The sequence below is a fragment of the Xenopus laevis genome, chromosome 3L (genome assembly GCF_017654675.1).
Source record: "Xenopus laevis strain J_2021 chromosome 3L, Xenopus_laevis_v10.1, whole genome shotgun sequence".
Taxonomy (NCBI): Eukaryota; Metazoa; Chordata; class Amphibia; order Anura; family Pipidae; genus Xenopus; species Xenopus laevis.
In genome coordinates this window covers 18,400,494-18,412,787 of record NC_054375.1, presented here as the reverse complement: position 1 = coordinate 18,412,787, position 12,294 = coordinate 18,400,494, and the positions used below count along the sequence as shown (strand labels likewise).

The window sequence follows — 12,294 nt, the reverse complement described above, 5'->3', positions numbered from 1 at the left end:
TCTCAGCTTAAAGGGCACCTTTATTAGCAAAACTGTAACTGGAAAAAAAAACCACAGAAATATTTTCAAACTTTCATAACTGCCAAATTTTGTAAAATGAACATGTTAATTGAGGGGGCGCTTGTGAGCAGCCAACCAAGATGGCCATATCTTGAGAGAGCTGCGTTCCTCTAAGATATAATCCCTGTAAAGCATCTCGCTTAAGCACTTTATATTGGGGAAATCTGCACTAGAAGACTCAGTAATTTTATTCCTGACACCCATATGGCCCACAGGCGCCAGAGAAGGGAAAAAAATACATTTCAACAGGCAAGGTCGGTACACAGGAATCAATGAGACAATCAATAATCACACCCAGGAATACACAAAGTGAAACCTATTCTTGGGCAATGTTTGCAGTGTCCAAGCTGCTTTAAATAGGCCAGTCTTGGCGCCAAAAGTTTGGACGCAATGACGTCATGATGCCGGCGACCAATCGGCGGGCGAGAAGATGCTGGCGTCACAGCGCTGCGACCAGCAGAATCCACATGGAGAGGCAGGGGGCCGCCATCTTGGACGCCATCTTGGACGTGAGTATCGGTTTCCATTACACATGTGGAGCGTATCGTCAAACCTTACTAGGCCGCAAGCCTCATATCCACCCTCGATGGCATCGCAAGAAGACTCTTCCCTGCCCGCGTTGCAAGAAGACTCTTCCCCGCCTGCTCCACCACCCCAGAAAGTACACCGGGAGAAGAACCGGCACTCCTGGATAAATTCAAAACAATGCTGCAGCAAGAACTAGCCGCAATGGCGGCCTCAATAACAGCCGACATATCCAAGCAAATACATGAACTCGGCCAGAGGACGAATGTCTTAGAACAAAAGGTTGATGATATAACTACCGTTCTTGACACACATGAGCAGGACATCGCTGAGTTACATAAACAGATGCAGGAGGCCATGGACAAAATCAAGGACTCTGACAACCGCTCCAGGCGCAACAATCTGCGTATTCAGGGCCTACTGGAAACCATCATCGACATACAGGCTGCAGTCCAGACTATATTCACCAGGTGACTCCTAATCTAGCACCTGAATGCTTAGAATGCGACCGAATACACCGCGCCCTAAGACTGTAGCTGGCCAGCTAAGACCTGTCCTAGGTTACTATTATGGTAATATATATGTATGCACCAAAACCTGCCAATAACCTCAGTACAGTTCACATGTTTAAGTAAAAAGCAGAGTTTGCCTGTAATTTATGTTTCTGAATGTGAATGTTATAACATTTATATGCATTGTGTTAGCAGAAGCAGAAAAAGAAAATGTACCTTTAAGACTCATTATATAGGTAAGCCAATCATAGCCAGCCTCACACTGCACAAGAGCCTCAACCAATCCCAGTCAGCTACACAATTGATCTGTGTGGGAGTTCCCCATGCCAGATCTTTCTGAAGCCATTACTCATCAGACAAAGGGAAGAAACAGAGAGTTCCAGTCAGAGATAAGTTTTATGGAAGCAGAGAAGGCCAAATAGGTATTTAATACACTTGTTTATGTTCCCCTATTGTTTAATAGTGTGAGTAGGTCTGTATATTGAATCTGTATATGTGCTTACTTATAGTTCCACCAATTTCAGACCTATCCAAGTGCCAATTTCAGAACAATTCGAGTGCCAATTTCAGAACAGAGTACCAGTTACAGACCAAATCCAAATGCAAATACAAAGGTGAATTGCTTACTGCTGATATAAAGCAAATGCACAGTGCTATACCAAAGTGCTATACCTAACTGAGAGTCAAATACATCCACCATCTTATGTTATCTGACAAGACTGAACTGTTGAACTGCCTTTTATGGTTTTATTCACCACGTGTTTGTACATGGAATATCCGCTGCACAAGCAGCAGTGTTATATGAAGAAAGTTGAAGTTATTAAAGAAGTTATTTAAAGGTATTGGTGTGTTTTTTAAACCTACTGCTTCCATAGAACGGCGCTAGAGGAATTAAAGAGTAAAAGAAAGTCTGATTAGACTAAAGGGACAGAGATTTTATAATTCTCTAATGCCACAGCGCACAAGGCACTGTGTAGTGCTGCGCCTGCCACAGTGGAACTATAACCTTCTGAGGGCAAAGCAATAGTGCTCCTCAATTTGCACAGTAAAGAGCGCATTAGAGAAGCGGAGTGCCAGCATATACCGACAAGCAGCAACTGTTCCCTGAGTGAGCACGCAGAGATACCTCAGCGGAGCTACCATACAGGCCATAGAACGTGGGCATTAGTCAGACTGCAGCCGACTCTTAAAGTGGCAGAACGGCAAAGGCAAGATAGTCAGAGAAAGAGCGCCAACCCTCATGCAATTCATAGAGAGAGAAAGAGACGCATGGTGGGAGGCCAGAGTCCAGAGCTAGAGTGTCCGCACCGCTATCCACCAACAGACTACGTGTTGAATCCAGCTAGTTTCCCACAACTAGGCCCAAAGCTTGCAGCAGCGCATCGCAAGTCATCGCAGAGCATCGCAAGTCATCACAGAGTATCGCAAGTCATCACAGAGCATCACAAGTATCGCAGAGCATCGCAAGTCATCACAGAGCATCACAAGTCATCGCAGAGCATCGCAAGTCATCGCAGAGCATCGCAAGTCATCGCACCAAGGAAAGACAAGTCTCCTTTAAGATTGACATTTGTTCCTGCAACCTTCAGATCACAGTATCCTGCTCTTCAAATAAGGTCAGAGCTTTCCCTTTTATAACTTGTCCTTGCACATAGGTTTTGCAAGAGACATCTTTTGTGTTCTGGAAAAACAGACTTTAAAGCAAAAAGGACAGTTTATAGTATATGGACTCTAAAGTATTTAAAGTGAATGTCATTTATTCCTGCATCTACTGCCATTACATTTAAAGTGAAAGTCATTTATTTTTTGCATTTGTCAGTATTGCATTTAAAGTGACAGGTCCTTATTATTCATATTAATTATTATAGCATTAAAAAAAAAAATGGCTGAGCCTAGTATTACCACTCCACCATTAGAGGATGCAAAGATAGATATAGTAGAAGGTGAAGAGCAAGAGAACCTGTCTGAGTTAGAAAGATCTAATCTAACAGTAGTCTCGCCCCAAACAAATATAGCTCAAACAGGTGAACTAAGACGTTCATCACGTGACAGAAAACCGACCCAAAAGGTGCTAGAAAATTTGGAGCAAGAGGCAGCGCTGAAAAGAAAAAGGTTCGCCCGAATGTATGAGAGGTGGAAATTATACATTATAGGCATTCGGAAAAAGCTAAAACAAGAAAGCATAAAAGGGAACCTGTGTGAAATGATAGTCAGTAGAAGAATCTCAGTCAGAGCTTATGGCAGCATATGTCAACCTGCGATCGTCTATGACACCTCCCCAGGATATTGTAAGGAACATGGACACATGTACAGCAGTCACTAGGGATTTAGCAAAGCTCATGAGAGAACTATCATCTGCAGCAAACTATGATGAAGTTAACGCTTGAAAGGGAATGAATGAGTTTTTCAAGAGAGACTATGCCAGGTCCTTAGGGGGAACCACAATCTCAAGTGCGACTTCCTTTGCTAGCAGAAGTACCAGCCAAATATCAGAGTCCTCAAATACTTCAGCCAAAAGAAAGGAATTAGCTGAACAACTCGCTGCCAAGAGAGCAGAAGTAGAGATGGAATCTGCCATTGAGATGCAGCGTCTACGGATAGCCGAAATGGATGCACAACGCGATAAAATGGAATCTGAAATGAAAAGTCTGGAAAGGCAAAAGGAAGTTAAGATTATAGAAGCCAGACTCAGAGTACACGAAGAGGATATGAATCAGGGTAGTCATAGGTCCAAATCGTTACTAAGTGAAGAAGCCGTTTCCTACTTTCTTTGATACACCCAGGAGAATGGAAGGAAATCTCCAGCATGTTATGAAAAAATAAGTTGTAGTCCTTCCATCCCTGCTCAGAGAGACAAAGAGAGAGACTTACTTAATTCAGAACCAAGTGAGAAAATAGAACCAGATAACTCTATCCCCGTATGTCATGGCAACGAACATGAGGATGTTACAGCTGTTGTCCCAGCGAGACCCCAGAGAAGATTCCTCACTAGACTTCCTGTTCCGGAACCTACTGTATTTTCTGGAGACGTACTGAAGTTCATAGAGTGGAAAGCAAGTTTTGAAATGATCATTAAGCATCATTGCTTCCGTCCAGTCGACAAGTTATTCTACCTTCAGAGATATACTGGCGGAGAAGTAAAGAAAGCTCTTGAAGGTAACTTCTATAGGAAAGATGAAGAAGCCTACAAGCAAGCCTGGGAAAAATTAAATGCAAGATATGGTCATCCCTTCTTAGTACAAAGAGCCTTCAGAGAGAAATTAATAAACTGGCCTAAAATAGGTCCTAAAGAACACTTCAAACTCCAAGAGTATGGTGACTACCTGCAAGCATGCAGCAATGCCATCCCACATGTTCAAGGACTAGAAGTACTGAACGACTATCTAGAAAACCACAGGATGCTAACCAAGCTACCTGAAGAAGTGGCTTCTAGATGGAATCGCTATGTGACTAAACAGTTAGACCAAGGCAAAAACTTCCCAAGTTTCAAAGAGTTCTCTGTGTTTGTCAATGAGGAAGCACGGATAGCATGTAATCCAGTAACAGCATCTTACGTCTTAAAACCCTTAGAAGAAAGGCCTGCAAGAGAGACAAAACGTGCAAGAGCAACTAGCTTTACAACCAACACAGCTACTAAAGGTCCAGATACCTATGAGAGCAAGTTCAAAGTCACTACTGGGATCAGTAAAGGGTTAGAACCGACAAATCTTCAGACTACCTTCAAGTGTATGTTCTGTGGAGAGAACCATTCTATACATAAGTGCCAACAATTGAAGGAAAAGTCTCTAGATGAAAAGAAGAAGTTTGTACTTGATAACCAACTGTGTTTTGGATGTCTAAGAAAAGGCCATGTTACTAAGGAGTGCAAGAAAAAGGCCACATGCAGCGTTTGTAGAGGACGCCATCCTACACCACTACATGAAGAGCGTCCAAAGAAAGAGAAATCCTTAATGCCCAGAGATACTGAGGAAGAAAAGAAAGTATCAGTATTCTCTTGCAGAGTGAGGGAAGGAGAAATCAATGGCACGTCAATGGTTGTACCAGTGTGCATTTCAAATCCTAAAAGGAAGAACAAGAAGGTATACGCCTATGCACTACTGGATGCTCAGAGTGATGTCACCTTCATTGATCAAGAAATCTGCAAGAAATTACAAGTGGCTACAGAACCAGTGAAACTCAAACTCACCACAATGACGGGAAGAGACACATTGGTGAACAGTCAAAGGACTGAGAGTTAGAGGACTTCATTCAAACTGCATATTAGATCTACCTCCAGCTTATACAAAAGACGACATACCTCTAGATCGAGACCGCATACCTACCTGTGAAACAGCCAACAAATGGGAGCACCTATCTGTCATATCCCATGAAATGTCCCCGCTGAAGGAGTTGGTGTTGGACTGCTGATAGGTTACGACTGTCCTGAGGCGTTGGTACCACGAAAGGTAATCACAGGAGGAAAGGGTGAACCCTACGCAGTTCAAACTGATCTAGGATGGGGTGTTGTTGGAGGAAAACAGCAGATTGCAAACTCAAGACAGATGACAGGATTGTGTCATCGAATATCCGTCCTAGAGTTACCAACTGTAAGTCCAGCGAAAGTAATCAAGATCCTAGAATCCGACTTTGCAGACGTAAGTTCTAGTGAAAAGAGTGTATCCCAAGAGGACATAAAGTTTGTACACACTCTAGAAGATAATATTCAGCAAAATCAACAAGGTCATCTTGAAATGCCCTTACCCTTTAGAGAACGACCTCATCTGCCAAACAACAGAGTTCTTGCCCTAGCAAGATTGAAAGGCTTAAAGAAAAGGATGGGAAGAAATCCCAAACTCAAGGATGATTATTTGAAATTCATAAAAGACATCCTCAAAGAAGGACATGCAGAGAAAGTTGATAGTCAGCCTAAAGAAGGAGAAGTGTGGTACATACCACATCAAGGTGTCTATCACCCAAAGAAACCAGATAAGATCAGAGTAGTTTTTGATTGCTCAGCAAAGTACAATGATGTTGCATTGAATGATCATCTACTAAAAGGACCAGATCTTACAAACACTCTGCCTGGAGTACTCTGTAGATTTAGAAAGTATCCCGTAGCAGTCATGTGTGACGTTGAAAAGATGTTCCACCAGTTTCATGTGAAGAAGGAAGATAGAGACTTCCTGAGGTTTCTATGGTGGGAGGACGGAGATATAGATACAGAGCCAGCGGTATACAGGATGAAAGTACACTTGTTTGGAGCAGCATCATCTCCAGGTTGCGCCAATTATGGTATGAAATATCTGGCCAAACAGAATGAAAAGGATTGTCCATCAGCATCAAATTTTCTGAAGAAAAACTTTTATGTAGATGATGGTCTTATAAGTCTAGAGTCCACAGAATCTGCAATTCAGTTGGTGAAAGAAAGCCAAGAGTTATGCGCAAGGGGAAACCTGCGTCTTCACAAATTCATCTCAAACAACAGAGAGGTACTGGAATCCATCAGTGACTCTGAACGTGCATCAACAATGAAGAATGTAGATCTTAACTATGATCATCTTCCAGTTCAGAATGTACTCGGATTGGGATGGAATGTAGAAGATGACAATTTCTTCTTTGAAGTATCCATTGAAGAGAAAGTTCCAACTAGATGTACCATTCTTTCCACAGTGGCTTCAATATATGATCCATTGGGATTCTTGGCACCAGCAATTCTCAGAGCAAAAGAAATGCTGCAAGAATTATGCAGACAGAAGTTGGGATGGGATGAACCCATACCTGAAAGCTTGAGGCCAAGGTGGGAGAGTTGGATAAGAGACTTGCAAAATTTGAAAAAAGTTCGGATACCCAGATGTTTTGTACCTCCTGATTTCGGAAAGTACAAGAAAATAGAACTTCATCGCTTTTCAGATGCCAGTAGTCATGGTTATGGTCAGTGCTCCTATATCAGAGTGATAGGAGAAGAAAAGATACACTGTGCCCTGGTTATGGGAAAGGCCAGAGTCGCACCAAACAGTATTCAGACAATACCAAGACTTGAACTGACAGCAGCTGTCGTTTCAGCATCAGTAAGCCAATTTCTGAAAGAAGAATTGGAATTGAAAATAGATGAGGAGTATTTTTGAACAGACTCACAAGTTGTCCTAGGATACATAAACAATGACGCTCGAAGATTCCACATCTTTGTCGCCAACAGAGTCCAGAAAATTCGAGGAACAACAAATCCAGAACATTGGCATTATATTGACACAAAGCATAACCCAGCAGATCATGCTTCAAGAGGCCTGAATGTAACAGAATTGAAGAATTCAAACTGGTTCACCGGTCCAGAGTTCCTTTGGGAAAAGGAAATTATACCCAGCGAAGGTTATACAGAACTGTCTATGGGTGATCCAGAAGTAAAGGTTGTTCAAACATTGAGCACTGCCGCCAAGTGTCAAGATGACATACTTGAAAGACTAGCCAGATGTTCAAAGTGGAATACAGTCATAAATGTAGTAGCTCGAATTCAACGGTTGGCAAAAGGAATCAGAAAGAAGGAATCGTTGAATGTAGAGGAAAGAATGAAAGCTGAAGAAACAGTCATAAGACTCATTCAACAGAGATTCTACAGTAAAGAATAGAAGAGACTTAGTCAAGAACCTAAAAGGCTTCCAAACAACCACCCATTGTACAAGCTTAATCTTGTTCTGCAGGATGGTATACTGAAGGTGGGAGGGAGACTGGAAAATGCATCATTACCTGGCAGAGTTAAGCATCCAGCAATTCTACCCAAAAATTCTACCTTCACAAGATTGATTATTGATCACTACCACAACAAATCCTTGCATCAAGGAAGAAACTTTACCCAAAACTGTTTGAGAGAAGGTGGTTACTGGATAGTGAAAGGAAGCAAAGTTATAGCAAAGTACATAAGTAAATGTGTAACCTGTAGAAAGACACGTAGACCTACAGAAGAACAAAGAATGGCTGATCTACCGGCTGATCGTGTGAACCCATCACCACCATTTCTTTATAGAGGAATGGATTGTTTTGGCCCATTTATCACCAAACAGAACCGCAAGGAGTACAAGAGATATGGACTAATATTTACATGTCTAAGCTCCAGAGCAATTCACCTGGAAATGTTGGAAGATATGTCAACTGATGCATTCATCAACGCCTTAAGATGTTTCATAGCCATTAGAGGTACTGTCAGAGAGCTTAGATCTGACCAAGGATCTAATTTTGTTGGAGCAAAGAATGAATTGAACAAGGCTCTAAAAGAGATGGATAAAGAAAAAGTAACTGAGTACTTGTTAGAGAAACAGTGTGATTTTCACATGAATGCTCCAAATGCAAGCCATACAGGAGGAGTTTGGGAGAGGCAAATCAGAACTGTAAGAAATGTGCTAAGTGCAGTGTTGAAAAGGAACGCCGGAAGAATAGATGATGCTTCACTTAGGACACTATTCTATGAAGTAATGTCTATTGTTAACAGTCGTCCACTTACAGTCGACAACATCAACGACCAAACAAGTTTGGAACCTTTAACTCCCAACCATCTACTTCACCTTAAACCTGATTACATACAGCCACCGCCTGGCAAATTCACCAAAGAGGATTTATACGCCAGAAAAAGATGGCGAAGAGTTCAATGTCTATCAGAACAGTTTTGGAATAGATGGAGTAAAGAGTACTTAGCTCATCTCACACTAAGAAGTAAATGGCAAACACCCAGAGGAAATGTCCAAATTGATGACATAGTGTTAGTAAAAGAAGACGACTTACCTAGAAGTCAATGGAAATTGGCCAAAGTCCTAGAAGTTCAAAAGGACGAAGACGGACTAGTGAGAAGAGTATTGTTACAAATAGGAGACTCAAAACTTGACAAAAAAGGAAAACGTCTCACAATTCCACTCAAGTTGGAACGTCCAATTCAAAAGTTAGTTGTTCTGCTTGAGAGTAACAAAAGACACTTGAGAGTTGAGAACCAGATGGAAAATTCCTCAAATCCATGTTGAAATCCTACTACTGAGAACATAGAGTTGTAGGTAATTTTGGTGGGAGTGTAGCTGGCCAGCTAAGACCTGTCCTAGGTTACTATTATGGTAATATATATGTATGCACCAAAACCTGCCAATAACCTCAGTACAGTTCACATGTTTAAGTAAAAAGCAGAGTTTGCCTGTAATTTATGTTTCTGAATGTGAATGTTATAACATTTATATGCATTGTGTTAGCAGAAGCAGAAAAAGAAAATGTACCTTTAAGACTCATTATATAGGTAAGCCAATCATAGCCAGCCTCACACTGCACAAGAGCCTCAACCAATCCCAGTCAGCTACACAATTGATCTGTGTGGGAGTTCCCCATGCCAGATCTTTCTGAAGCCATTACTCATCAGACAAAGGGAAGAAACAGAGAGTTCCAGTCAGAGATAAGTTTTATGGAAGCAGAGAAGGCCAAATAGGTATTTAATACACTTGTTTATGTTCCCCTATTGTTTAATAGTGTGAGTAGGTCTGTATATTGAACCTGTATATGTGCTTACTTATAGTTCCACCAATTTCAGACCTATCCAAGTGCCAATTTCAGAACAATTCGAGTGCCAATTTCAGAACAGAGTACCAGTTACAGACCAAATCCAAATGCAAATACAAAGGTGAATTGCTTACTGCTGATATAAAGCAAATGCACAGTGCTATACCAAAGTGCTATACCTAACTGAGAGTCAAATACATCCACCATCTTATGTTATCTGACAAGACTGAACTGTTGAACTGCCTTTTATGGTTTTATTCACCACGTGTTTGTACATGGAATATCCGCTGCACAAGCAGCAGTGTTATATGAAGAAAGTTGAAGTTATTAAAGAAGTTATTTAAAGGTATTGGGGTGTTTTTTAAACCTACTACTTCCATAGAACGGCGCTAGAGGAATTAAAGAGTAAAAGAAAGTCTGATTAGACTAAAGGGACAGAGATTTTATAATTCTTCTAATGCCACAGCGCACAAGGCACTGTGTAGTGCTGCGCCTGCCACAAAGACCGCAGCGTGAGGGAGACCTCCCGCGGGACATTATCCTGCGCTTGCACTACCACCAAACGCAAGTTGCCATTCTGAAAGCATCACGGCAATCCGACCGACTGGATTACCAAGACCATAAATTCCAGAACTACACGGACCTGGCTCCAGTCACCCTACAGAAATGCAAGGTATTTGCTCCTATAAACAAAGCGCTTTAGGAACACCGAATCAGATACCGCTGGCTTTTCCCAGTCAAGCTTGCTTTCTCGTTCAACGATCACCAACACCACATCCAATCGTTACAAGCAGGCACAGAGCTCCTTCTTCACCTAGGCCTGATGGAAAAGACAGGTGCCTCACCCCATAGGCCATCCCAAGCCTCTCCATGATGAAGTGTAACGCCCATCTTGAAAAAGGTTGGGGCCTCTCTTCCCAATCAAACCTGATTTTTAGCAGGTTTGCTACATTTTCGCTATACACAACCACTGTGTTTTAGCCCATTGAAATCATGATCCAGCTAAGGTAACATACCTAAATTTTTTCATGGGTGGTTGACTCAGACTATCTGCCTTTCCGGAACATAAAACACATTGTATCTCCCTAATGGAAGAGCCATGGGTCTCTTTAAGCCCCTTCCCTGATGGAATCGCTTCTACCCCGACTCAACCTCCTCAGGGGTAAGCGCAGAGGGATTTATTCGAATGACCCGCACAAGTCAGTCACCTCGGCTTCCCCCCAGTACTGGGGAGGGGGTCAAATGGACACTGACTGTTAATTCAAGTTCAGTTCCAAGTATTTTTAGGTTCTTTTTTATAATTTTTATTTTCTCTCGATTTTTCAAACAGTTCTGAAATGCCTTGTTATTGGTGTCTTACATATTTTCACTTTCCATTGTACATTATGGGGCACATTTACTTAGCTTGAGTGAAGGATTAGAATAAAAAATACTTTGAATTTCTAAGTTTTTTTTTGGCTACTTCGACCATCGAATTGGCTACTTCGACCTTCGACTACGACTTCGAAACGAATGATTCGAACTAAAAATCGTTCAACTATTTGACCATTCGATAGTCGAAGTACTGTCTCTTTAAAAAAAAGTTCGACCACCTACTTCGCCACCTAAAACCTACCGAACATCAATGTTAGCCTATGGGGAAGGTCCCCATAGGCTTTCTAGCCAATTTGTGAAAATCGTTGGATCGATGGATTAAAATCCTTCGAATCGTTCAATTCAAAGGATTTAATCGTTCGATCGACCGATTTTTCCTTTGATCGTTCGATGGCACTAAATGCGGTAAATCCTTCGTCTTCGATATTCGATCCTACGATATTCGAAGGATTTGACTTCGACGGTCGACCCTAAGTAAATGTGCCCCTATGTATTCTATCTTGTTGCTCTAATGATGGGGGTATGTGTAAAACAGCTATTATGTTTATTTTTCCAAGATGAGTCTAAAAATAATATCTCATAATACACAGGACCTGAATTCCCCCTTAAAAAGAAAAAAGGCTTTCTCTTATGCTTCCGTTCACGCTAATATAATTTACCTTCAAGAAACCCACTTCCCTAAAAACTCATTCCCGAAATTTTTACATAAGAAATTTCCTATTGTGTATATGGCTAATAGTGACAACAAAACAAAAGGGGTGACACTCTGCATAAGAGCTGGTTTAACTATTCAACTTATTGATAAATTTGAGGATACAGAGGGTAGGTTCCTAGCCCTGAAAGTTATACTCAATGATGAGAAACTCACCTTGATATCGTATTATGCTCCCAATACAGCTCAATACAAATTTTTTGAAAGACTATCTGCTTTTGTGTCAAATTGGGCCGAGGGTAATGTAATCATGGTCGGGAACTCCAATGTTGTTCTAGACAAATACTGGGATAGACAGTTAATGAACCAAAAACCTCTGATAGATCAACCCCAATCTTTTAAAATTGGAAAACTCTGTTCTGGTATAGGCCTGGTAGAGATTTGGAGGGAATTACACCCTGGCACTAAACAGTTTACCCACTATTCTGCTCCTCACAAACTATACACCACAATCGACCATATTTGGATTTCCCAGTCATTGATAACCTCATCACAAGCATCAAAAGTGTTAACCGTTCCCTGGTCTGACCACTCCCCTCTTTCCTACAGCATTTAATTTTACAAAACTCCCAAAAACTTCTCAAGGTGGCAGCTAAATAAACTGCTATT

General features: G+C 41.4%; 1 protein-coding gene across 2 annotated transcripts; it reads left to right on the top strand.

The window, feature by feature from the left end:
* The first annotated feature begins 1,141 nt into the window (after positions 1 to 1,141).
* On the top strand, positions 1,142 to 10,748 carry LOC121401411. 2 transcript variants are annotated; one of them, XR_005966217.1, is made up of 3 exons: positions 1,142 to 1,519; positions 1,607 to 9,528; positions 9,616 to 10,748. XR_005966217.1 is itself a non-coding variant. In XM_041586023.1 (2 exons), the coding sequence occupies exon 2, from the start codon at positions 5,639 to 5,641 to the stop codon at positions 7,199 to 7,201; it is 1,563 nt and encodes a 520-aa protein (XP_041441957.1). In that variant the 5' UTR covers positions 1,142 to 1,519; positions 1,607 to 5,638; the 3' UTR covers positions 7,202 to 10,748. The 2 variants fall into 2 exon arrangements, 1 of the variants encoding a protein (XP_041441957.1); XM_041586023.1 differs by having other exon boundaries at positions 1,607 to 10,748.
* The last annotated feature ends 1,546 nt before the right edge of the window (positions 10,749 to 12,294 follow it).

What these genes read in the sequence shown, in the direction of transcription:
- LOC121401411 (XM_041586023.1), top strand. Translation starts at nt 5,639, where the DNA reads ATGACAGGATTGTGTCATCGAATATCCGTCCTAGAGTTACCAACTGTA.